The 27244-nt window shown below is 37.4% G+C and overlaps 1 protein-coding gene across 1 annotated transcript in view; it reads right to left on the bottom strand.

Annotated features, from left to right (window-relative positions):
- LOC128983214 (glycoprotein 3-alpha-L-fucosyltransferase A-like) overlaps positions 1–27244 on the bottom strand; it is a 60341-nt gene that overhangs the window by 9413 nt on the left and 23684 nt on the right. The window contains exons 2-6 of the mRNA XM_054402426.1: positions 21822–21970; positions 20933–21142; positions 19659–19724; positions 13368–13502; positions 4280–4443 (exon numbers count right to left, since the gene is read on the bottom strand). Of these exons, the coding sequence (XP_054258401.1) occupies positions 4280–4443; positions 13368–13502; positions 19659–19724; positions 20933–21142; positions 21822–21932 (686 nt within the window). The 5' untranslated portion in view covers positions 21933–21970. The remainder of the gene's footprint in view (positions 1–4279; positions 4444–13367; positions 13503–19658; positions 19725–20932; positions 21143–21821; positions 21971–27244) is intronic.

Below are 27244 nucleotides of genomic sequence, written 5' to 3'. Positions count from 1 at the left end.
ATAGACATCAGTACTAAAACTCAACTACCATTGTTACTGTGTGTTGTAAACGTTAACTGTAATGACCAACACATTCCATTCTTAAGGTTTCACAATACTTTCAGCCATCTTTCCTCATGCTAACAAAAATGCAAAAAAATATTAATCTTTGACACAATTTTGAAACTCAGACTATCCAGTGAACGTTCAATTACACATAGTACACACCTTTGTTCAGAGAGGGGGGGGGCTTCTGAAACTTGATCAAAATTACTCCAGATTGATTAATTATATCAGAGCTTAATAAATGTATTGGAAACTATGATTGGCCATTAGATTTAATTGTCAATTAAGACTAAGACCCCTTGAAGGTTCTATAACTGGAGGATAACCTAACATAACTCTTTAATTTTTACTTCCTTGTTTATCAACATACAGTAGTCGCAGAGCTAGTCAGGGCGCGCAGCCGCGCTAGGGTGCGGGGTGTAGAGGGGAGTTTCCTCATAGGATCTCCGCTGGCATCAATTCCAGAAGAAGACCATGCTGATATTCCACTAACTCGGCTCAAAAGATGGCATCTAGTACAAGCTCTCTACCAAAGGATTTGGAAGCGCTGGCAACTAGAGTACCTTCATACACTCCAGCAACGATCCAAGTGGACTCATAAGAAAGAAAACATAAAAGTTGGAGATCTAGTCTTGATCCACTCTTCATCGCCTCCTTTGTCCTGACCCCTAGCCCGTGTCACACAGTTGCATCCTGGCACAGATGGACAAGTCAGGGTTGTTGATCTGAAGACTCAACACGGTTACCTTACCAGACCAGTTATTAAAGTGTTCCCTCTCCCTCAAAACTAAGTCATAAAACTTAGAAAGACCTGTAAATAGTTGTAAATAAAATTCAGAATATTCTTCAGTGCTCCGTTTTTTGCACAATTTTGTGTTCATTGTTATAAAACTATTGTTTTATAGAGGCCGGTATGTTCAGTATTTAAAAAGCCAGCTGATGATATGTGTGAGAGAGAGAGAGCATATTAAAATAATCCCCACATGTCAACAACAATAAAACTAGGTGTCGTTCGCAGAGGCATCCACAAAATTGAGCGGAGTCATCAAGGGTTTATATTATATTGTTTTGGTCATACTACAGTAATACCAGTCGTTTTTAATGCATGCGTTGCGGGTCTAAAGTAGCATTTTTACTCTTTAGAAAGTAAAAATAGTTTTTATCCTCTATGGAGTAAAAATCTGCTGTTCTCAACTCAGTTGTAAATTTCGATTGTAAACGATTGCATGTATCGAAAATTTGTATCGATTCGTGCATCGTAATAATTTTAACCTACAGTCTACAGTCTACAGTATACAGTCTCTTCCCATAGCATTTTAGCATTGCAGATACATTAATCCATTCCCACACTCAACACTGCTCACCTTTACTACTTCCTTCACCACTTCCTACGTCGCGGACCTGTTTCCCTCCCTTCCCATAGCATCATAGGATTGCAAATACCTTAATCTAACGGTCATAATCAGTTCCTACACTCCGGACTGCTCGCATTTACTACTTCCTTTACCACTTCCTACGTCACGGACCTGTTTCCCTCCCTTCCCATAGCATTTTATGATTGCAGATACATTAATCTAATCGTCGTAAACAGTTCCAACACTCCGGACTGCTCGCCTTTACTACTTCCATCACCACTTCCTACGCCACGGACCTGTTTCCCTCCCTTTCCATAGCATTTTATGATTGCAGATACCTTAATCTAATCGTCAAAAACAGTTCCCACACTCCGGACAGCTCGCCTTGACTACTTACTTCATCACTTCCTACGTCCCGGACCCGTTTTCCTCCCTTCCCATAGCATTTTATGTTTGTTGATACCTTAATCTAATGGCCATATAAAGAGTTCCCACACTCCAGATGCTCGCATTTACTACTTCCTTCACCACTTCCTATGTCACAGACCTGTTTACCTCCCTTCCCATGGCATTTAAGGATTGCAGATTCCTTTATCTAATCGTCATAAACAGTTCTCACACTCCGGACAGCTTGCCTTGCCTACTTCATTCGCCTCTTCCTACGCCACGGACCTGTTTCCCTCCCTTTTCATAGCATTTTATAATTGCAAATACCTTAGTCTAATTGTCATAAACAGTTCCCGCACTCCGGACAGCTAGCCTTTACTACTTCCTTCACCACTTCCTACGTCGCGGACCCGTTTTCTTCCCTTCCCATAGCATTTTATGATTGCAGATACCTTATTCTAATCGTCATAAACAGTTCCCACACTCCGGACTCCTCGCCTGTACTTCCTTCACCACTTCCTAAGTCGCGGACCTGTTTCCCTCCTTTCCTATAGCATCATAGGATTGCAAATACCTTAGTCTAATGGTTATAAACAGTTCCTACACTCCGGACTGCTCGCATTTACTACTTCATTCACCACTTCCTACGTCACGGACCTGTTTACCTCCCTTCCCATAGCATTTTATGATTGCAGATACATTAATCTAATCGTCATAAACAGTTCCAACCCTCCGGACTGCTCGCCTTTACTACTTTCATCACCACTTCCTACGCCAAGGACCGGTTTCCCTCCCTTTCCATAGCATTTTATGATTGCAGATACCTTAATCTTTTCGTCAAAAACAGTTCCCACACTCCGGACAGCTCGCCTTGACTACTTCCCTCATCACTTCTTACGTCGCGGACCCGTTATCCTCCCTTCCCATAGCATTTTATGATTGCAGATACCTTAATCTAATCGTCATAAACAGTTCCCACACTCCGGACTGCTCGCCTTTACTACTTCCTTCACCACTTCCTACGTCACGGACCTGTTTTCCTCCCTTCCCATAGCATCATAGGATTGCAAATACCTTAATATAATGGTCATAAGCAGATCCCACACTCCGGACAGCTCGCCTTGACTACTTCCTTCCTCACTTCCTACGTCGCGGACCCGTTTTCCTCCCTTCCCTTATAATTTTTGGAATGCAGATACCTAAATCTAATCGTCATAAACAGTTTCCACACTCCAGACTGCTCACCTTTAGTACTTCCTTTAGCACTTCCTACGTCACGGACCTCAAGCTAGTGTCGTCATTTGATTATATTTATGATTCATACCGTTTCTGTTCTAATATCTGTGGAATAATGCTATCAGCTATTTCTTTATCTACTGCATTCAAAAGTCAACAGCTGATCATATGTCTTTGTTTATGTGTCAAATGCTGCTTCTATAAGGATTACATTGAAACTTTGAGACCCAGTGGGGCGGATTCCTGAGAGTTATTTTTAACGCCATATAGATGTTGGCACTCACCGATATGGTCTTTATCACCATCCAAAATTTGAAAACGATTGATTCAGCCGTCTAGGAGGAGTTTGCGTATTACGAAATGCATAAAAGTCGACGTATAAGAGCTTCGCTCGCTTCGCTCAATAATACAAATTTGAAAATGTAAACATTCTGGTTCAAAAAGTGCAATTTTCTCTCTCCTAATATCGTTTCTTTGTGTAACATCGTTCATTTCTCTCTCCTTTTATTTTTACTTGTTTTCAATTACCTTTTCCTTTTGTGTGCATTTAATAAACCCTTTTTAATTTGACTCTAAATTCTGTGTACTGTGAACATTTGGACATTCATCAAACATATCTTCTTGACTAGACAACATTCGACCAGATCTTCTTTCAAGACCTTAATAACGTCAAAGTGGTAACATAACTATAGTTCAGTGTTAAAAGTTAAACCAAAAGTCCATAATTATTTTCTGTTGTCAAAATTAAATTAATAACCCATATTATATACAGTCCACTTTTATTATTGTAAAAAAAAGCCTTTTTAATACGCAACAACTAGTGTAATGGGAATTTTGATACATTTTTGTATTGGGAATTTTGATACATTTTTGCATTGAGAATTTTAAATACAGGCATACTTCCATCAGGTAAGCAGAAATATAGCAAGAGCGAGATCAGTTCCCATTGTATGTGACAAAAACTGTGTAGAATACAATCACATCAGCAATACGTCACAGCAGCAAAATGTATTGTGAATCGCCCCACTTCAGGTTCCTTCAACCCGTTTTTTGCTACATTAATGAGACTTATATAGGGGTGGTAATTTGCTTAAATACCGTAGTAGTGGAAGAAGTCAAGAGTATGGCACTGGTCCCAGCTTGCTTTACATATCATAGCTAACAAGAGACCTCAAGTTACAGACAACCCTATGCTATAGTAGCATTGTTTTTTGACAGAAGTTCAGTCTTATTAGGGATTTGTATAAGTTACTCACACAGAAGGATCTTGATGTCTCCAAACTGGGTTGTAATACATCCACACCCCATGAGGAAACATAGGGACAGTAGAATCTAATCTGGGGGTGGCTGTCCAGTTGAACACATCTCTGGGGTGAGCAAACTCATACTGGGGAGCTGACAGACTATTGAACACCCACACCTGAACATGAATATGAAAATCACACACTTTACATCATCCACACTCAATAATGCAGAAACACATGGTATATAGGCTATTTATAATTTTTGCCTGTGAACAAGACATTTGTAGTTTATGCCTATATAAGGTTTGTTATCAATATTGGGATAGGGACGCCACTATAAACATACGCTAGGTGCGTATTTTAACCCAAATATGAGTGTTTTTAAAAGGTGTGAGATTATTATTTGTGCTGCTTTTTTAATGACTGTAAGAGCAGCTGTTTCATTAGCCAGGATCATTTATTTAAAGCCCAATGATCAGGAACAGCTGGGTCCAGTTTTGAAATATCAAAAAGCTACTGACTAGACTGTTCTCAGGATCGAATCGGTGACGTTTGGATTGTTAGGCAAGCACTATAACCACTCAGCTACACATCTTACTAAGTAGTATCAGGTACATGGTGATGACTGGGTAGCTGAAAGCATAGATAAAACACTCACTCAGCTACACATCTTACTATAAGTAGCATCAGGTACAGGGTGATGACTGGGTAGCTGAAAGCATAGATAAAACACTCACTCAGCTACACATCTTACTATAAGTAGTATCAGGTACAGGGTGATGACTGGGTAGCTGAAAGCATAGATAAAACACTCACTCAGCTACACATCTTACTATAAGTAGTATCAGGTACAGGGTGATGACTGGGTAGCTGAAAGCATAGATAAAACACTCACTCAGCTACACATCTTACTATAAGTAGTATCAGGTACAGGGTGATGACTGGGTAGCTGAAAGCATAGATAAAACACTCACTCAGCTACACATCTTACTATAAGTAGCATCAGGTACAGGGTGATGACTGGGTAGCTGAAAGCATAGATAAAACACTCACTCAGCTACACATCTTACTATAAGTAGCATCAGGTACAGGGTGATGACTGGGTAGCTGAAAGCATAGATAAAACACTCACTCAGCTACACATCTTACTATAAGTAGCATCAGGTACAGGGTGATGACTGGGTAGCTGAAAGCATAGATAAAACACTCACTCAGCTACACATCTTACTATAAGTAGCATCAGGTACAGGGTGATGACTGGGTAGCTGAAAGCATAGATAAAACACTCACTCAGCTACACATCTTACTATAAGTAGCATCGGGTACAGGGTGATGACTGGGTAGCTGAAAGCATAGATAAAACACTCACTCAGCTACACATCTTACTATAAGTAGCATCAGGTACAGGGTGATGACTGGGTAGCTGAAAGCATAGATAAAACACTCACTCAGCTACACATCTTACTATAAGTAGCATCAGGTACAGGGTGATGACTGGGTAGCTGAAAGCATAGATAAAACACTCACTCAGCTACACATCTTACTATAAGTAGCATCAGGTACAGGGTGATGACTGGGTAGCTGAAAGCATAGATAAAACACTCACTCAGCTACACATCTTACTATAAGTAGCATCAGGTACAGGGTGATGACTGGGTAGCTGAAAGCATAGATAAAACACTCACTCAGCTACACATCTTACTATAAGTAGCATCAGGTACAGGGTGATGACTGGGTAGCTGAAAGCATAGATAAAACACTCACTCAGCTACACATCTTACTATAAGTAGTATCAGGTACAGGGTGATGACTGGGTAGCTGAAAGCATAGATAAAACACTCACTCAGCTACACATCTTACTATAAGTAGCATCAGGTACAGGGTGATGACTGGGTAGCTGAAAGCATAGATAAAACACTCACTCAGCTACACATCTTACTATAAGTAGCATCAGGTACAGGGTGATGACTGGGTAGCTGAAAGCATAGATAAAACACTCACTCAGCTACACATCTTACTATAAGTAGCATCAGGTACAGGGTGATGACTGGGTAGCTGAAAGCATAGATAAAACACTCACTCAGCTACACATCTTACTATAAGTAGCATCAGGTACAGGGTGATGACTGGGTAGCTGAAAGCATAGATAAAACACTCACTCAGCTACACATCTTACTATAAGTAGTATCAGGTACAGGGTGATGACTGGGTAGCTGAAAGCATAGATAAAACACTCACTCAGCTACACATCTTACTATAAGTAGCATCAGGTACAGGGTGATGACTGGGTAGCTGAAAGCATAGATAAAACACTCACTCAGCTACACATCTTACTATAAGTAGCATCAGGTACAGGGTGATGACTGGGTAGCTGAAAGCATAGATAAAACACTCATTCAGCTACACATCTTACTATAAGTAGCATCAGGTACAGGGTGATGACTGGGTAGCTGAAAGCATAGATAAAACACTCACTCAGCTACACATCTTACTATAAGTAGCATCAGGTACAGGGTGATGACTGGGTAGCTGAAAGCATAGATAAAACACTCACTCAGCTACACATCTTACTATAAGTAGCATCAGGTACAGGGTGATGACTGGGTAGCTGAAAGCATAGATAAAACACTCACTCAGCTACACATCTTACTATAAGTAGCATCAGGTACAGGGTGATGACTGGGTAGCTGAAAGCATAGATAAAACACTCACTCAGCTACACATCTTACTATAAGTAGCATCAGGTACAGGGTGATGACTGGGTAGCTGAAAGCATAGATAAAACACTCACTCAGCTACACATCTTACTATAAGTAGCATCAGGTACAGGGTGATGACTGGGTAGCTGAAAGCATAGATAAAACACTCGCTTGGTAGATATCTCATCTTTACAGAAAAGCTGGAGCAAATTTATTCATTGTTAGTTCTTTCCGGTGCACTGTAGAGCAGTAGAGGTTTTGTTTTGTTTACAATTTATTTTATGTATTTTAGTCATTTAAAATGTCGTTAAACAAAATAAACGATCTAATCATAATCAATAACTCGTCCCCTAGTTATATAACCAAAAAGTAAAGCACAAATCATTAAATTAAACATCAATTATTAGAAACAAAATTTTGTTGATACTAACATAAACAGTGGCACCGGACATGAACTAGAGACGAAAAACGAGCTTCAAAATTTACAATGGGAAGAGAAGTCTACTTGTGTTGGTTAGTCAATGCTAAAAGTTGTAATGCTTACCCAAATGTTAATCTATTTTTTGAAGAACTCAGTTGTAATATTGATATTTGAATTAATGATTCTTGCAAAGGACACATCCTAGTTTGGTTCAGTTTAGGGACAACAAAACTACTTACGTCATACACCCAAATCATACTCATCTCTTACTCGCTTAGTTATATATGACTTTAACTCTGTCACAATGTGTTGTAATAGTATCTTTTTAACCAGTACAGTACTAGTATTGTATAATAATTAGATTCAATCAAAAGATAGGTACATTATTTTATTCAATCCATTCTATTTACAAAATTGGTAAACATAAACAATCAATTAATGAACACATGTTTAAAACTATACATCAACTCTCCCCCCTTAGTGTAAGGGAAGTATTTGGTCTGAGTGACGAGTCCAAGTGAGTCCAGTGTCTGTCTTGACTTTAAACATAACATTTCCTGTTCTTGAAATTATTTTCCCTTCCTTCCACTTTACTTTTGAGGAATAATTTCTTACCAGTACTCTCTGTCCCACCTGAAAATTTCTTTTCAGCTTGTGTTCCGACATAGTCTTTTTATTCCATTCAACTTTATCTGCCATCACGTTAAGTTTCGTTCTTATGTCTCTGCCAAACATTAACACATAAGCGGAGAGTCCTGTAGAGTTTGGAGCTTTGCGTAACTGAGTTACGAGAAGATCTATTTTATGCTGCAAGTCTCCCTTGTCTTCACTCATGGCAGCCAGTGATTTCTTAACAGTTTGGACAAATCGTTCAGCTTGGCCATTGCTTGATGGGTGAAAAGGTGCACAAGTCCTATGGCAAATTCCATTATTGCTTAGAAACCTTTGAAAAAGTGCACTCGTAAATTGGGAGCCGTTGTCTGTTACTATCATAACTGGCAGTCCAAAAGTTGAAAATAAGTGACTTAAATTTCGAATGCACCAGTCTGAAGAAGTGTTTTTTGTATGTATAACCTCCAACCATTTTGTATGGGCGTCAATAATTATGAAGAAATAATTTCCATTTACGGGTCCACAAAAATCCAAATGTAAGCGATGCCAGGGAGCTGTAGGTTCTTCCCAAGGGTGATGGTTTAATTTAGAGGGTTCATTTCTTTTCTGTTTGCATTTGTCACAGTTATTAACCAAGTTTTCAATATCATTATCCAAGTTTTTCCAATATACATAACTTCGCGCCATGGCCTTCATTTTCGACATGCCTAAATGCCCAATGTGTAGTTCCTTGAGAACTTCTTTCTGCAATGTGTTAGGTATTACAACTCGACTACCTCTAAAGATGCAACCTTTATGTAAACTTAAATCATTATTTCGGAAACCAACCTTTTCCAGATTTTCTCCATTTTCTAGTGCTGTAACTATTGTAGCTAGTACAGGGTCTTTCTTTGTATGCTCTGCAAGTGTACATTGTGTGAGAGGAAGAATTGCTATTTGATTCATTTGGAATTTGGAATACAAGTCTTCATCATCTTGAGTTTGTTCAACTGGAAAACGAGACAAGAAATCTGCGTTACAGTGGTCTGAAGTTCTTCTATACTCAATTGTATAATCAAACCCAGCAAGGAAAAGTGAGTAGTTCAATAAACGAGTAGCTGACATTGCCGGTAAGCATTTTGATGGATGGAATATGGAAACAAGAGGTTTGTGGTCCGTCTGAAGAACAAACTTTCGTCCATAGCAATAAGCAAAGAATTTCTTTACCCCCCAGTAAATTGCTGTAGCTTCTTTGTCTATTTGACTGTACTGTTTTTCACTTTTTGATAAAGATCGGGAAGCAAAAGCTATGGGTTGTTCCGACCCATCAGGAAACTTATGGGAAATTACTGCTCCCAATCCATAAGGAGATGCGTCAGTTGAGAGTATTAGAGGAAGTTTTGGATTGTAGTGTGCTAGAGTGTTGTCATTGGCTATGTGCTTTTTAACATTGATAAAGCTGTTTTCACATTCTTGTGACCATTCAAATCGCTGTCCTTTCTGTAGTAACTTATTCAATGGATATAGCTTTTCGGCCAGTCTTGGTATGAATTTGTTGTAGTAATTGGCCATGCCAATGAAAGATCGTAGTCGATTCACATTTCTAGGTTTTTCTGCCTCGATAATTGCTTTGACCTTTTCTGAGTTTTTCTTCAGCCCGTTTTCATCAATTGTATGTCCCAAGTATGTTATTCTTTGTTGAAAGAATTTACATTTGTCAAAATTTAATTTCAAGTTATGCGCTCTAAGTTTTTCTAGGACAGTTTTTAATCTCTCTAGTGTACTCTTGTAATCTGTACCTTGAATGATTATATCATCGAAAAAGCACTTAACTCCATCAGTCCCTTGCAGTACCTTATCCATGAATCTTTGCCACAGTGCTGGTGCTACTTTCACTCCAAACATCAACCTGTTTACTTTATACAAACCTTTCTGAGTGCTTATTGTTTGTAGCAGAGCACTTTCAGAGTCCATTGGCATGTGTAAGTAAGCATTACTAACATCGAGTGTGCAGAAAAATTTTCCTCCATTCATCTCTGCAAAGATGTCCTCAATTCTTTGTATTGGATACTTCTCATCACGGATAACTTTATTCAACGTAGTCTTGTAATCTGCACATATTCGTACCGAACCATTAGGTTTTACTACTGGCACAATTGGCGTACCCCATTCTGAGTTTGCAATCTTTGTAATAATACCAGCTTTTTCCAGTCGATCGAGTTCTTCTTCCACCTTTTGTTTAATAGCATAGGGCACTTGCCTCGGCTTCACAAATATTGGACCACAGTCTTCTTTTAGATTCAGGTGTCCTTTTTCATTTGGAATGCAACCAATTTCCTTACTGAATATATCTGAATAACTGTCAAGAACTTGTGTCAACTCAGATGAGTTTTGATTCAACATTCTAATATCACCAATTTCTAAATTGACTTCTCTTATCCAGTCTCTACCAAATATTGGTTCAACATCTTGGTCGATAATAAATAGTTTTCCGAAGTAAATCTTTTCTTTGTACTGAAACCTAACATATACTACACCCTTAGTTTGTATGATTTCACCTGTATATGTGCGAAGCTGTACATGTGATTTGAACATTCTTTTATTGACATCTAATCTCTTATAGTCCTCAAATGAGATTGAAGATAGCGCTGCTCCTGTATCAAGTTCCATAGATAATGGTTTTCCTTCAATTTCTATTTTCATAATGAACTTATCACTGTTATTTACTTGAAGTTTATAAGAATCGTAGGTAGTATGATCTAACTGTTTTTCAATCTCTCTGTCCTCTAGTTGGTCAATTCGTTGTTTTCTTGGTCCTCCCATACATACCTTTGCAATATGCCCTACTTTGTTACATAAATTGCAAAATTCATTTCTAAACTTACATGTATTTGCTCTATGGTCTTTATCTCCACACCGATAACACCGTCCTTGTAGACCTGAAAACTTTGAACGGGAAGGAGAATATTGGTCTTTGTTTGTTGCCTGTACAGCGTTCTTATTCCCAGAGTATCTGTCCCATTTTCTTGTCTGATTCTCTACAACCTTGAGCACTGGAACTGCTGGTGGTGCTGTGTGAGCAGTCATCATGCTGCTTTCAGTTCTCGAAGCTTCCAGTGATGTTGCAAGTTCAAGTGCTTCCTTAAAAGTAGTTACAATTTTCTTCTGTAAAAGTTGTCCTTTAATATCATGGTCGTGAAGTCCTCTTACCAATTGCATGCGTAATAACATATCAGTTACTGACTTTCCACAATCACAGTTAAACTGACAATCTTTAGACAGTTTCTTCAATTCCATAGCGAATTCGATGATTGACTCATTCGGTTGTTGTACTCTACACACAAAGCGATGTTGTAATGTTAATACACTTGGTAATGGTTCCAAATGGTCTTTTAAAACAGTAACAACATTTTCATAGTTCATCTTGTAAGGGTCATCAGGGGCAACTATGTCTAGAAGCCGTTCATGTAGTTTAGGTGAAAGTGCATGTAGTAAACTACAAAGCTTTGTTTTCTCTTCATTTACATCTTTAAGTACCAGAAAATTTTCAAATCTTTTAATGAAATTCCTAAAAGATTCTTCTTCGTCGTATGGAACAAAACTAATGTTTGATGTTGTGCTTGGTTCCTTGTTATGTGGATTTGCTGCTGTAGGCTCTGTATTATTGTGTCGTGTCTTTTCATTTCTCAATACTGCTTCTAAAACAATGTACATTTCTTCTGTCTCACTTCTGTACGAGGCTAGATCATCTTGTTCTTCATCTTCAGTGGCTAGTTCAATTTTGGTTTGTGCATCTTCAAATTGTTTCCAATACGATCTTAAACTGTCTAACCTCACCTCTATCTCTGCACTTGTCATTTTATCAGTTGCTTTATTTTCTATAATTAGTTTAAATGCTTTGGAAATTTGCCTTTTTGCAACTGATCTCAACTTCTTTATATTTCCTATTTCCGTCATCCTCGTCGCCATTTATTGTATAATAATTAGATTCAATCAAAAGATAGGTACATTATTTTATTCAATCCATTCTATTTACAAAATTGGTAAACATAAACAATCAATTAATGAACACATGTTTAAAACTATACATCAACTAGTACTTGTATCCTAGGTGATATAACTACAGTATGCAATACTAGCGTCTAGACTGCCAGTGCAACTCCGAGGATCGTGGATCAGAGGCGCTGTGCAGCGCTGTGGCACCACCGCACCATGTCGTACGCTTCCGAATCATACCGGCTCATCAGCATAGCCTATCTAACTGTTCGCGGAAAATTGTTATCTCTATCACTGTCGCTGTCAAAAGGTATAATTTGTAGGTTAAATTTAAATTAAATATAATTAAACTGTCATAACCTAACCAAACTAACCAAACTTATGTATGCAATAAGTTTAATGCAAGTATGTTTGAGATTTAAATTTTAAGTTTATAGTTTTAACGTTTTAGCGAATTTCCCTATAGGGAAGTAGCTATTACCGTAGGCCTCACGGTAAGACCTAGGCCCAGGACGGATTTACTTTTTCATTTTGATGTCCTCAGAGGCCAAAAACCCCGGATTCGTTTCTCCATTTGTTTGTGAACACGATAACTTAAGTAATTTTTATCTGATTTTTAAGAAATTTGGTTTGAAGTTGTATAAACTGGAATGAGTTCGCAAACCAGCATGATCGGACCATGAGAACGGGGTTTTATGGGGTAAAAATTGGTTTTTCTAATTTTTAACCATCTAAACGCAAAATTTTCCAATTTCTCTCCAGACATTTTTAAAGAGCTTAAAAAAAATTGTGTATCAAAGTGTTTTGTACAAATATTGGTTACGGATAAAATTCAAAAAATTGTTTTTTTTTTTAAATTCCCATGTTACTCTTATGGAGAAAAAGGTAAAATGTTGTAGTTTTGCTTGTTTATAGGTATATTTTGATCAAACTTGGTAAATTTATTTATTTTATACTAAGTTATTAATATTTTACAAAAAACACACTTTTTTACCCTCCCTGCAGCAGCAAGCCTATGTAGTCATAAAACCTAAATGTTAATTAAATACATTTAACTGAAAATCAATTCAGGCAACTGGAAATTTGCTTGGCGGCAGGTTTGCTGCGGCGGGGGTATTTATAGTTATAACGATCTTATTTGCTGATGTCTACAATGTATACCAGTAACCATAGACAAATAGAATAAATATAGACTAAGCTAACGGTGTTCGATTTGCTGCCGTCGTCGACTCCTCCCGTCTGCTACCAGCACTACCACACTTGTGCTGCAGAGGTTTGTACCGTAACTTCAAGGCACACCTAGCAGTGGACACCAGAACATATGCTAACCGCAGCACTGTTGTCGGTCTATATTTAATTCTTTTTGTCTATGGTGTAATATATTGTGAAATACCTGTGATCGTGGTCTATATTCTTCAGGAAAATCCTTTAGTAGCTTTGAAGGATTTCTAAAGACAACTGCACTGGCTTTTTCATACAATTTTCTGGAGTTTGTGAACACACATGATTTGATTGGGCACTGTAGTATCTAAAAAATAATAATTTACCTTTATCAATATAAATCATAGACTATAATCTATATATATCTATCTATCTTACTAATATTATAAATGTGAAAGTTTGTGTGTTTGTTTGTTTGTTTGAGTGTTTGAAGTTCAATCACGCATAAACCACTGGACGAATAGGGCTGAAATTTAGCATGATGATAGCTTACATTCCCGATTTACATATAGGCATATTCTTATCTCAAAAATCCTTTCGGGCTCCGCCCCAGTGGCTCTGTAATTCCCCATGTTAACCTTATGAGTATTCATATTTAAAGGAAATTAAAGAATTTAGTCATAGTCCAGTCAAGGAATGAGGTGTAGTGTGCGTGAGCAGGTAACTAAGCGATTCCTTCAGAAACTTGTTCAGGGGGCTTAGGGTGTTAACATACCAAAAGTCCTGACTCCTAGGTGGTGAGCCACGGGGTGGAGGGGGGAAAAAGGGGGGGGGGAAAGGTACGCATTTTGGGTTTTTTGATTATATCTCGAAAACTATCAACTTTTTGTATACTATAGTAAATTATAAAATTGAAGAAGATTAAATTTTCTACAAGAAAAGTATATAATGTGTTTATTTTGGTTCAACAGATTACGAGTTACTGTATAACTTATTTAATTGATATCTTATTAAAATACTCCTTCCATAAGAAATACATGTAAATTAGTATGCGAAATGGGGCGAATCCTATCCGCCCAAAGGAAATATAACTGATATTCTGGAAATCTTGACAAAATTTCCAGTAATTTGACACTTTAATCATTAAAATTGATCCAAAATTAAGGCGAGGGCGAGGTAACAAAATGTCGAGTTTTGGTGTTTTTTTATTGGAAATATAAAAAAAACCTTAAATCATCCAATTTTTAAACGCTCACCCTCGCTTTAATTTTTGACAAAATTTCATGATTAAAGTGTCAAATTACTGGAAATTTTGTCAAGATTTCCAGAATATCAGTTATATTTCCTTTGGGCGGATAGGATTCGCCCCATTTCACATACTAATTTACATGTATTTCTTATGGAAGGAGTATTTTAATAAGATATCAATTAAATAAGTTATAACTCGTAATCTGTTGAACCAAAATAAACACATTATATACTTTTCTTGTAGAAAATTTAATCTTCTTCAATTTTATAATTTACTATAATATACAAAAAGTTGATAGTTTTTGAGATATAATAAAAAAACCCAAAATGCGTACCTTTTTCCCCCCCTTTTTCCCCCCTCCACCCCCTGGCTCACCACCTAGGAGTCAGGACTTTTGGTATGTTAACACCCTAAGCCCCCTGAACAAGTTTCTGAAGGAATCGCTTAGTTACCTGCTCACGCACTCTACACCTACTTTCGGATCATTCATTGACTGGACTATCAGCTGTTTCAACTAAAAAAGTTCTATGATATGGAAAAGCATTAAAAAGTTACTATGTATACTGTAAATTTAAAAAAGCAAATTTTATCAAACTGTGTCCTCTCTTATTGCAAACGCAAAGCTTGAGTATAACTGCAATAAGCATTTTATACTTATATTCCAACCCCGTACGAAGGACGGGTACTCTAGTATATATATAATACACTTAAGCCAATTTTTGTGAACAAAATTCCTCCCTTATTTTTGGACCGATTTTGATGATTAAAGTGTAAAAAAATGGCCCTGATCTGTAGTTTTGCAAAGTGTTTTTTAATTTTTTGAAATCTTTATTAGTTTGGGCAGGATCTTCCATCAAAGTTGGGTTTTCTCTCATAACATGGGGGAATCTAAATATTTAATTGGAAACTTTGTCTGCACTAATTTGAGAGAACGACTGGGTGTAGAAACTTGGTAGAGGTGTCCAAAGAAAGGTCTTGGTCTGTAAGATGAGCTATCAAAAGAAATACGAAGTATATCCCCTTAGGGTTATGCCCCAGAAGCCTTAAAGTTCCTTTCCCAGATTTGTTTACATTATCGTCATATGGATAATTTTTCACTACTTTTTAATGAAACAGCTGTTAATATTTAAATTATTGTATTTTAAACAACACATTATTATAGGGAGTTAGGTACTGAGTTTGTCAAAAAGAAGTATTTGCAATGTAATTTTCAGATTTTAAAATTTATTTTGTTTTGCACCATCTCATGTTTTGCAATATAACATTCAAATACAAAATCATTGGATAGTCTTAATATTACAGTAACTCTTAGTGCCAATATTTTGTCATATTATTCAAAACAGATCATCATAGGATTCATAGGCTCATGAGATTATTTACTTAAACATGTTTTCAATTATTGGAAAAGATTTCGATTGTGTAATACAAAACAAAATAAAACAACACACATTCCAAAGTTATATTGAACACTTATGTAATTGATAAGGCTGAGACAACTGCACATCCGCATGTCATGGAATCAAAGTTATGCTAAAAAAATATTGCTAAATTTAGAGGGTTATTATTCATTGGCACAGAAGTACGGTATGATGTCCAACGTGACGAAGGTAAAATAAAACTTACACAGCTTTAAGGTGGGCCTCCCTTTGAAGTAAGAACGTTTCTTCTCAACAAACAGATATTTAAAAAAAAAAAAAAAAGCACAGATTTATTCTCCATAACACTGATGGAATCGCAGAAGTGTGTACCACAAAAGACCCACCAATACGATTTTAATACTATTTAAAGATTCTTCCAAAAGCATTCTTTATATTATATTCATCAAAAAGAAGATAAACCAGTTAACATAGGAACAATAACTCCTATCATGGACGGTATAAGAAATATGTTATTCATTGAATGATCAACCATATTTTGAAACACAATAGTCATTATTGTTTCTACACCTATTTAACAATGCTCATTAAACAATGCTAAATGCTCAAATTTTTTTAAAATTTCACTCTTTTTGTCGCAGTTTGAAGAATTGTCGTAAGCCTTTAAAGCAACTATTGATTTTGACGGGTTTCACCTGGTTTTCTATATTAAAACAATGTAGAAATGTAATCAGTTTAACCAGCCTTGATCTTAATATAAATGAGTTTTATTAATTGTGATAAGCTATATCCAGGCCCGTTTTTGACTATGTCAGCGCCCTAGGCCCAACAATAGTAGCGCCCCTTTGCAATATATATAACAGGGTGACCACCAACCGGGAAATCCGGGAATTATGTGTGAATTTTTTGAACCGGGGATTATACCTGAATTTTGTATTTCTACCTGGAATTGTCAATTTACCGCGATGGCGCATAACGACAGTGACGTTTTCGTGACCACGGGAGACGATAATATGTCTCCACGATCGCATGAGACAATGATACTGTTTAAACGACTGCGGGATATGATCATGATTTTACTGCGATTGCGCAATACGATAATGAGATCTACAGAGCCGCAAAGGATGATCAGAATATTGCCGCTATCACAGAAGACGATGATAATGTCCACACAACCGCGGGAAACAGTCAGAATTTTTCCGGAGACGATAATGATCTCCACATTACTGTGGGATATTTTATTTTGCCGTAATCGCGGTAGACGATTAAGATGTCTTCACAACCTCGGGAGACGATTGCGATGTCTTCACGACAGCGGGAGACGATTACGATGTCTTTCCGACAGTGGGAGACGATTGCGATGTCTTCACAACAGCGGGAGACGATTACGATGACTTCACAACCTAGGGAGACGATTACTATGTATTTACGACCGAGGGAGACGATTATGATGTCTACACCACCATGAGAGACTATTATGATGTCTTCACGACCGAGGGACACGATTACGATGTATTCACGACTGAGGGAGACAATTATAATGTCTACACGACCATGGAAGACTATTACGATGTCTACAGGATCGCCAGAGTTTCAATAATTACACGGCTGCAAGGGATGATCAGAATTTTATCATCGTAAAACGATGATAATGTCCACTCGACCATGGGAAAGATCAGAATTTGCCTCATTCGCGAAAGATGATGATGATCTCCAAACGACCGCGGGAGATGATTACCATTTGCTGCAACGGTGGGAGAGGATTACAATGCCACACGACCGAGGGAGTTGATGATGTCTTCATAGCTTTGAGGGGTTATCAGAATCTTACCGTGATCACACAAGACGATGATAATGTCCACAAAAACCCTGGGAAAGGATTAGAATTTTGCCTCATTCCCGATACACGGTGATAATCTCCTCACGACCGCGAGATGTGTTCATATATTGCCGCGATCAAGGAAGAAGATAATTATGTCCACACGTCTGCCGAAAATAGGCAGAATAGAACCGCAGGAAATAATTAACATCTTGCCGTAATTGCGGGAGACGGTTACGATGTCTACACGGCCGCGAGGGATTATCAGTTTACTGCGATCGCATGCATATACAGCCACAATTTTATTTAATTTTCCAATTTTTTTGCGCCCCCTAAAAAAGCCAATGGCTATAAGGCTATATCTAATTTAGTTTGGATTGTTAGTGGAGTAATGGAATCTTCCATTGGTGCCGCACAGAAACCAAAGTTAAAGAAAAACATAGGTAGGATTAAACCTTGGAGATCACCTTTGCTGGCCAATCTTAAATATTGTCAGGGCCGATTTACCGAATAGGCACAAGCCTAGGGCGCAAGGCAATTGGTTTTTTTGGGGGCGCCAAAAAAATTGAAATCAAATAATTTGGAGGTTGTAATTGCAAGCTACCACGGTAAACTTCTGATAACCCCTCGCGGCCGTGTAGACATCGTAATCGTCTCTCGCGGTCATTTGAAGATCATTGTCTTCCGCGAATGAGGCAAAATTCTGATCTCTTCTCCCGGTTATTATCATCGTCTTCCCTGATCGCGGCTATATTCTGATCATACCTCGCGGCTCTGTAGATATCATTATCGTCTTCTGCGATCGCGGAAAATTCTGATCATCCAAAAAAGAAGTATTATGTAGACATATTATCGTCTCCCGCGGTCACAGAAACGTTACTGTCGCCATTCGCGATCACGGTAAATTGAAAATTCCAGGTAGAAATACAAAATTCACGCCTAATTCCTGGTTAAAAAAAACTCACGCACACGTCCTGGATTTCCCGGTCGTAGGACACCCTCTTGTTATATATATTGCAAAGGGGCGCTACTATTAGTTTAGTTTGTTGTGTCTAGGGCGCTGGCAGGGTCAAAAACAGGCCTGAATATTGTGAGAGGTAAATGCCAAACTTCAGTTCTCCTCTAAATTTTTGTTGGATTTAGATTTTCACCAATCTATTAATGCTAGGTTGACATAATAGACCATAATTTAATCTTAAATAAAATTTTTAAGACCCATTGGGTGTTTTGGTTTAAATACTGCTGTTTAACTAACTGCCTAATCATCTTATCTTTTCTTTTCTTATCTTACTAATATTATAAATGTAAAAGTTTGTGTGTTTGTTTATTTGCTTGTTTGTTTGTTTGTTTGTTTGTTTGAAGTTCAATCAAACATTAACTTAGCATTGGCTTTTATAAAGTCAATGCTACTAGTCGGATTGGGCTGAAAATTGGCATGGTGATAGCTCACATTTCCGATTAACATATATAGACATTCTCTTATCTCAAAAATTCTTTTGGGCTCCGCCCCATTGTCTCTGGAGTTTCCCATGTTAACCTTATGAGTATCCATATTTAAAAGGAATTAAAAATTTTGTCAGTTGTTTCAACTACACAAGTTGGATCTATGATATTAAATAGCATTAAACAGTTATAAGGTTTACCAACAGGGTGCAGCACTATAATTTTTTTGCATTTATGACAACAGCTAATTTGAACCAACTAGCAACAAAAAGCTGTGATACGGTGGTACGGTATACAATGAGAATGAGACATTTCTTTTTTTGCAGTGGTAGAACATAATGGCTATGGTAGATGTGCTATTATAGCATACCCTAAATTAAAAGAACCAAATTTTCTTAAACCGTGTCCTCTCCCATTGCAAACGCAAAGTATAACTGCAATAAGCATTTTATACTTATATGCCAACCCCGTACAAACGACACTCGGGTACTCTGCTAGCTAAAAAATAAAGATAAAGGACTGCAAGATATTGCATAACTGTTGATATATTAAATTAAATTATTTGTAAGACAAAGAATTTAAGGAAAGGATAGATATAGAGACATGTTAGATACTGAAACTATCAATCGTAATTACCTTATATTCATCAGTTTCTGCAGGTAACCAATCTGACCAGAAGAGGACAATCTTCATCTCACTGTTCTATGAAAACCAATATCAGAATATAGTAAGAGCATGTACAAGGTCACAACACTCAACATTTTTCATAGCTAGGATTTTTGTTTGGGCAAACCTAAAAAAATGTGTCTATTCTGGTATTGTGTTGCTGTTAAAAGGCATAGACAATCTAAACCACCCTTTAATCAAACTTATTAGCGCAGTTTTTGTTTACATTACGAATTACAATGTTATACAGTAGAGTCCTGCAAACTCGGCACTCGAAAACTCGGCAGTCTGGATAACTCGGCCATCACCTGGCTCAGAAAATTAGTGATTTTTTGAGTCCGAGTTAAACATGGGCTCAAGTCAAATCATTCGCAACTCGTACCAAGGATTTGTTGTACTATATATCTAATGACTTAATACTGACTTGTAATATTAAAATAAATAAATAAGGCAGCTAAAAGGAATAAAAATTGTATTGTTCTTATTTTTAACCCTAGTTCACGATAACCCGGCATTTCACAAACTCTGCACCCTTCCAGTCCACATTACGCCGAGTTTGCGGGACTCTACTGTACAGATTTTATGGGGTTGAAAGTTCCATTATTGTCAAAAATGTATTAATGCTACTCGCCGTCTGCTACCCGCACTAGCCTACCACACTTGCGCTGCAGTGGTGTATACCGTAACTACAAGGCACACCTAGCAGTGGACGCCAGAACATATTATTAAATATTTGATCCCTGTATAAACACACGGATTATACAGAGTGACAAATAAGGTCTGGGACCTCTTTTTAAATTTTTTAGCCACAATAGAAAAAAATGCCGAAGTTCACACTTGCTTACTGGTGATAGTAACGCATACATCTGCCCAATTACCAACCAGATAACCCCTTTGGGGGATGGTCTACAAGGAGTCAGACAAAATTGGCAGATTAAAGAAATATTTGGAACGGCTGCCATTTTTGACTTGGTTGTCCGTTTGAGTACGGATTTGTAGCATTGTATTTTACTAACGGAGACCTTTTATTTTATACCAAACTCGACCTATGCTGCTATTTAAGAATTTTGTCCGACTCATCCTTGTGGAACGTTCCCAGTTATCCGGTTGGTAATTGGGCAGATGTGTGCGTTACTATTACCAGAACCTTGGTATTTTTCTATTGTAGTTTTAAAATGAAAAAAAGGTTCCAGAACTGTCACCCTGTATTTTGATAACAATTGTAACAGGACTTGGTGCCTTACCCCCTGAGGTAGAAACATGAGCTGGCTCCTTAGTCTGTCAAGCTGTGTGAGGGGTGGAGTGATACCAAACAGAGGCACAATGTCGTCATCTTGGCAAGTTGTAGGCAACACTGGACCACCGAGATACCAGGGCAGTAACTCCTGGCGTACCATCTGCACCCTTTCTACCTCGGTCACATTGTGAATGACAGTTGTGTATGGTCCTCCAAACTGTAGGTAAATGTCGTTAGTTACTCATTACACTGCTTCTCAATGTTGTTTACATTACTTGATGATGCCTCATAATCGTTGAGGATTTGGTAGAAGGTCCTTCATAACTGTGTAATGAAATTATCTTAAGAATACAAAAAATAATGCTTCAAGCATTGTGTTGTACAAGTAGTTATAAAAGATTTGAAATAAGGGTTTGTGAGCTACATAAAAGCTAAAAGTAAGTACCGACATATACAAAAAGAATTAAATATAGACCGTCAGCTGTGCTGCGGTTACCATATGTTTTGGCGCACACCGATGGGAGCACCATGTAGTTACGGCGTACACGCTATGTAACTACATGGCACTCCTAGCGGTGTGCGCCAGAACCTATGGTACCGGTAACCATGGTAACCGCAGCACGGCTGGCAGTCTATATTTAATTCTTTTTGTCTATGGTACCGGTACAAAAACAGCTAGAACTTAAAAAATGTCTTTTTAGTTCAGAAATCGATGGTATTGTTGGCTTATATTGAAGTCCCAAGAAAAGAACAAGCATTATTGCCACACACGAATAAAATCTCAAACATTTACATTATGTTATTTATATCATAATTTATTTTTCTGTGTTATTCAGTTTTACATGGCTGTTCTACCGATTGTTTAAATACACAATACGTAGGCGTAGGCTACTCACAAAGTAGAAGTAGACTGTCACTAGTATGACTGCCCAGACAATGGCTATGGTGCATGTGGTGACACAGATGATCAGGTTCCTGGGATTGAAAATAGATTTGTGATGGTCCATAGTCCCAGCATTCCGACGCAGGTCCCCGTACCTGTGGCCTGAAAACACATAGAATGCTATTAGTTAGGTACAGACATATACAGTTAGTATGATACTGGCATAACCTATACACATGTTGTCATCAATCACTCTGAATTTCTTTTATAAGGGCAGCAAACTTTTCAAGCTATGAGTGATACTTATGAGAATGCTAAAGTAATATAAATAAAAAATTAAGCAGCGATACTGGCTGGATATCTGAAATTTAAATTAAAAACTATCACACTATTTCCAATTGAAGTCTGTTCTCAAAATTGAGGCGGTTTGAGGGGAAGTGCCGCCTCTCCTTTTTTTTAGTTAAGTACTTGGGCGCTTAGACCGAGCTTTGCTCGGATTCAATAAAACATTTATTAAATAAGTTAATTATTGAATCAAAACCGCACGCTGTTTAAATAAGCGCACGCGCTTGTTTTAGAGTATTGGATGCTTATATGTTGCAGCTGATTGAAGTTTTGGCAAACCTCAGAGGTAGAGCTATTGTTTTAAAGGTAGGACGAAGTGGAGGGTATATTTCTTCTTCCCCTAAAACCGCCTAAATTTTGTGAACGGAGTATAAATCAGAACCACATTGATAAGGGTTTTTTTCTTATACTTGTTTCTTCCTAAATAATCTATAAGTATAAAAGAGGATGTTTGTATATATATATTTGGCAGTGATCAACTCAGACACCGCTGAACCGATTGCCACGAAACTTGGTACATACGTGTAGAATTTCATGGAATAGGTTTATACACCATCAATTTCGTGATCCGTCCAATCGGCTCCGCCCCAGTGGCTCTGGAGTTTCCCATGTTAACCTTATGAGAAATGGAATTAATGAATCTTAACAGCTGTTTCAATTAAACAAGTTGGTTCTGTTCTATGATGTTCAATAGCATTAAAGTTACAAGGATTACCAACAGGGTGTAGCACTATTATTTCTTTTACATTTATGACAACAGCTAATTTGCAACCAAAAGGTGAGTGAGCATAGCGAACGAACTTCAACCTGGAGGCGAGTTAGCGTAGTGAACGAGCTAACCTGAAGGCAAGTGAGCGCAGCGAACGAGCTCCAACCCAAAGGTGAGTGAGCGTAGCGAACGAACTTCAACCAGGACGTGATTGAGCCATGCGAACGAGATCATCTTGAAAATTAAGAAGTTAAACGGGGCAAAGCCCCAGACAGCACACTTTCTCCTCAGGACATCCCACAGATATTGCGACAGGATATGCAAGATATCCCATAGTGGTCCTATGGTCAACTTGGGATATCACAGGATATCCACAGGAATGCCTAATGTCCCCGCCCGGGGATGTCCTACGGATAAGCTCACACGCATATCCGTGGGACATCCGAGGTCATCCCAGGGTAGTCCTCAGGACATTCTCAGGACATATGGGACTACTATGGGATGTCCCTGGGATAAAGTGTGGTCTGGGCCTGAACATAAAAAACACAAAATAATATAGATTTAGTATGAAAAGCTTAATTATAAGTTTAGTAAAGTGATTAAATAGTTAATAAACACAAATTTTGAAGAAAAAAACGAGAAAAAAGTTTTTGGCCCAGACGGGTTTTGAACCTGGTACCTTCGCCTTGTGAGCCTCTTACCTTACCTCCTGAGCTATCTGCGCTTGTTGATTATGGGTGTTTTCAAGTGGTAAAGAGTAGCCGACAGTTGCAATAGTCGCAATACTTAAAATATTTTTGATACTACAGTATAGGCTATATATGATTCTGTTAATCTGTTTAGACCTCAAGTAGTTGAATTGTTTTTCTGGTAGTTGGAGAGGATACTGGTATTTGAATATAGATTATTTAATCACCATTAGATTAGCACTGTAATAATTGATTGTTATATGATTAAAGTTAGTTTTTTGTTGTTTTATTAATTTAAAGTTAGAATTAAATTCACATTTCACACAACTATGATAGAACTCTAGTTTTCCTGAACTCAGTGGTAGTAATATGTCAGTAAAGTAAAGTCAACCCTTGCTAGCCATAGTATTAACAAGACATATTTTCAATCTGGGAAACCTTAAACTTTTAAAATAAATTATAAAACCTCAACATCTTAATGCGTGGGAATCTTATTTTTAGAAAAAAAACAGACCAAAATTATTTGTTAAATAATGAAGACGGCCCAATTATAAATTCGGAATTACTGAAAATAATTACATCAAGAACAACACTGTAACATATCCAAAATTCAAAAGATTAATTTTTCTAATATTATTTTTTTATTTTTCCAATATCCTTTAAATCATCTGTTTTAACTTTGTTTAAAATTAATTTATTAAGTAAATATTTACTTTTTGTACTAGTACAGCCTGAAGATGGAAACCAAGTTTCTGAAAGCACTAGTGAAAAAAACAAATTATTATATATTGGCCTTGTTGAACATTTAAATTTAGATATACTGTACATTTCATCAGTGGTAGTATTTTTTTTCTTCAGTTTGTTACCGGGACATTACGGGACATTACAGGATATCCAGTGGATTTTGTACATGTCCCGGGATGTCATGGGACATTCTGGGATATCCTATGGCATTCGTACATATCCCGGGACTTTACAGGATATCCTGAGGTTAACTTACAAATCCCGGGACATTACGGTATATTGTAGGATATCCTGTGGATTTCGTACTCGTCCCGGGATTTTGCGGGATATCCTGAGGATAGCGCACATATCCCGAGACATTCTCAGGACATATGGGACTACTATGGGATGTCCCTGGGATAAAGTGTGCTGTCTGGGAGCCCGCGGGTTACAGCTAGTAAGATAAATAAACATCTGTTTCAAATAGATAAAAAATAGGATTGAATTATGCCATAGACAGGGAGTATGTTTTATCTATGATTATGCTTAAACAAACTTTTTTATATAACTATTATGTAAATGAATGTTCTTTTGAAAATGGGTGCCTAATAGATTCCTATGAATCTAAATTATTAGATTTGTCCTAATAAACTATTAGATACCAATAGTTTTACTGTACATATCATGAAATGAAATGAATGAAATGAAATGAAATGAAATGAATGAAATGAAATGAAATGAAATGAATGAAATGAAATGAAAAATGTCTTTATTTAAGAGGCGAAGTTAAAACTAGCAAGTCCTTTCTACCACTTAACCTCAACATTACAATATACAACATACATTTACAATATACACTATCATTACATTTTAAAAACTAAACTAGTAAGTTAACAAGTAAACTTCCAAACAAAGTCAAGATGGAATAATAAGTATCCATCAAGTGTTTATTCAACTTGTTCATTAAGTGTTTTTATTCCAAAAGCTCAATAATAAAAAAAATCTTTACCTGCTTTGAACTGTATGATGGGAAAGACAAGCACTAACTGTAAGTAAATAAAACAGACAAAATCGTTGCAATTTGCCATTATACTTCACTCAGTTTGAAGTAGGAGTGAGCATCAAATGCCATACTTATTTGCAAACTGCTGCTGTAGGTGATAACATGCAAGCTGTGTGTTTTTAACAAAGGACAGCACAGCATTGTTAAACTAAAAACACACCTCAGGTATACCCAGAGCTGCAGGTGAATTTATTATCTATTCCCAATATTAGGCTTGCTAGTTGCTCGAGAGTGCGGGCATTGACTACTGAATACTGAAATAGATATCCCATCTATATGGACCTGCTGTCACACTTAATGTGCACATAATGTGCTAGTGTCTAAAATTCTATTTGACACCTTATTTTTTGTTGCTGACCAATGATGGGTCATAATTCTTGCTACAGCTCAGAATAAGTAATTCCATAAGTTTTGCCTAGTAAAAGATGTTTGAGTATTTGACAGAATTAACTAACTTTAGATCAGCCTGTGGTGGTACTGTACACATCAACTAGACAATAGCACAATAATCTGTCGGTGGTACACATCAACTACGACAATTTTGATTAAACATCAGCTGCTGACAAATTTAACATGGGGATGGAATGTCTCTTGTTGTATCAATAGTCAAAGGAAGTTAACTCAATAGACAGGGTAGTTGATTTACATTAATTTTTTATCATACTGTAATTCTTTTCAAGACACAGTGACACAGAATACAAAGTTTACTATAAAGAAGATTAGGTTGAAATTGCTTCTGAGTCTCTGTCTTAAAATATGATAAAAGAGGAAGTTTTAGCTCACTCTTGACAGGCAGCACTGACTGTCTCTGACCACAATGTGCAGAATGATATTGTTAGTTTCTCACACTACACTAGCAGTGAAGTAGCAATCTGACCATATAGCATATAGCACTAGCTTGTCACTATCTGAGCATATAGCACTAGCTTGTCACTATCTGACCATATAGCATATAGCACTGGCTTGTCACTATCTGAGCATATAGCATATAGCACTAGCTTGTCACCATCTGAGCATATAGCATATAGCACTAGCTTGTCACTATCACTATCTGACCATATAGCATATAGCACTAGCTTGTCACTATCACTATCTGACCATATAGCATATAGCACTAGCTTGTCACCATCTGAGCATATAGCATATAGCACTAGCTTGTCACTATCACTATCTGACCATATAGCATATAGCACTAGCTTGACACTATCACTATCCGACCATATAGCATATAGCACTAGCTTGTCACTATCACTATCTGACCATATAGCATATAGCACTAGCTTGTCACTATCTGAGCATATAGCATATAGCACTAGCTTGTCACTATCTGACCATAGCATATAGCACTGGCTTGTCACTATCTGAGCATATAGCATATAGCACTGGCTTGTCACTATCTGACCATATAGCATATAGCACTAGCTTGTCACTATCACTATCTGACCATATAGCATATAGCACTGGCTTGTCACTATCTGAGCATATAGCATATAGCACTAGCTTGTCACTATCTGAGCATATAGCATATAGCACTAGCTTGTCACTATCTGAGCATATAGCATATAGCACTAGCTTGTCACTATCTGACCATAGCATATAGCACTGGCTTGTCACTATCTGAGCATATAGCATATAGCACTGGCTTGTCACTATCTGACCATATAGCATATAGCACTGGCTTGTCACTATCTGAGCATATAGCATATAGCACTGGCTTGTCACTATCTGAGCATATAGCATATAGCACTAGCTTGTCACTATCTGAGCATATAGCATATAGCACTGGCTTGTCACTATCTGAGCATATAGCATATAGCACTAGCTTGTCACTATATCTGAGCATATAGCATATAGCACTAGCTTGTCACTATCTGACCATATAGCATATAGCACTGGCTTGTCACTAT

This window comes from Macrosteles quadrilineatus, unplaced genomic scaffold, assembly GCF_028750875.1.
Source record: "Macrosteles quadrilineatus isolate MER2022 unplaced genomic scaffold, UCM_ALF_1.0 Scaffold_1__1_contigs__length_201487025, whole genome shotgun sequence".
In the NCBI taxonomy this organism is placed as follows: Eukaryota; Metazoa; Arthropoda; class Insecta; order Hemiptera; family Cicadellidae; genus Macrosteles; species Macrosteles quadrilineatus.
Note: the sequence above shows the minus strand (reverse complement) of the source record. Positions and strands in the feature narration are given on the sequence as shown.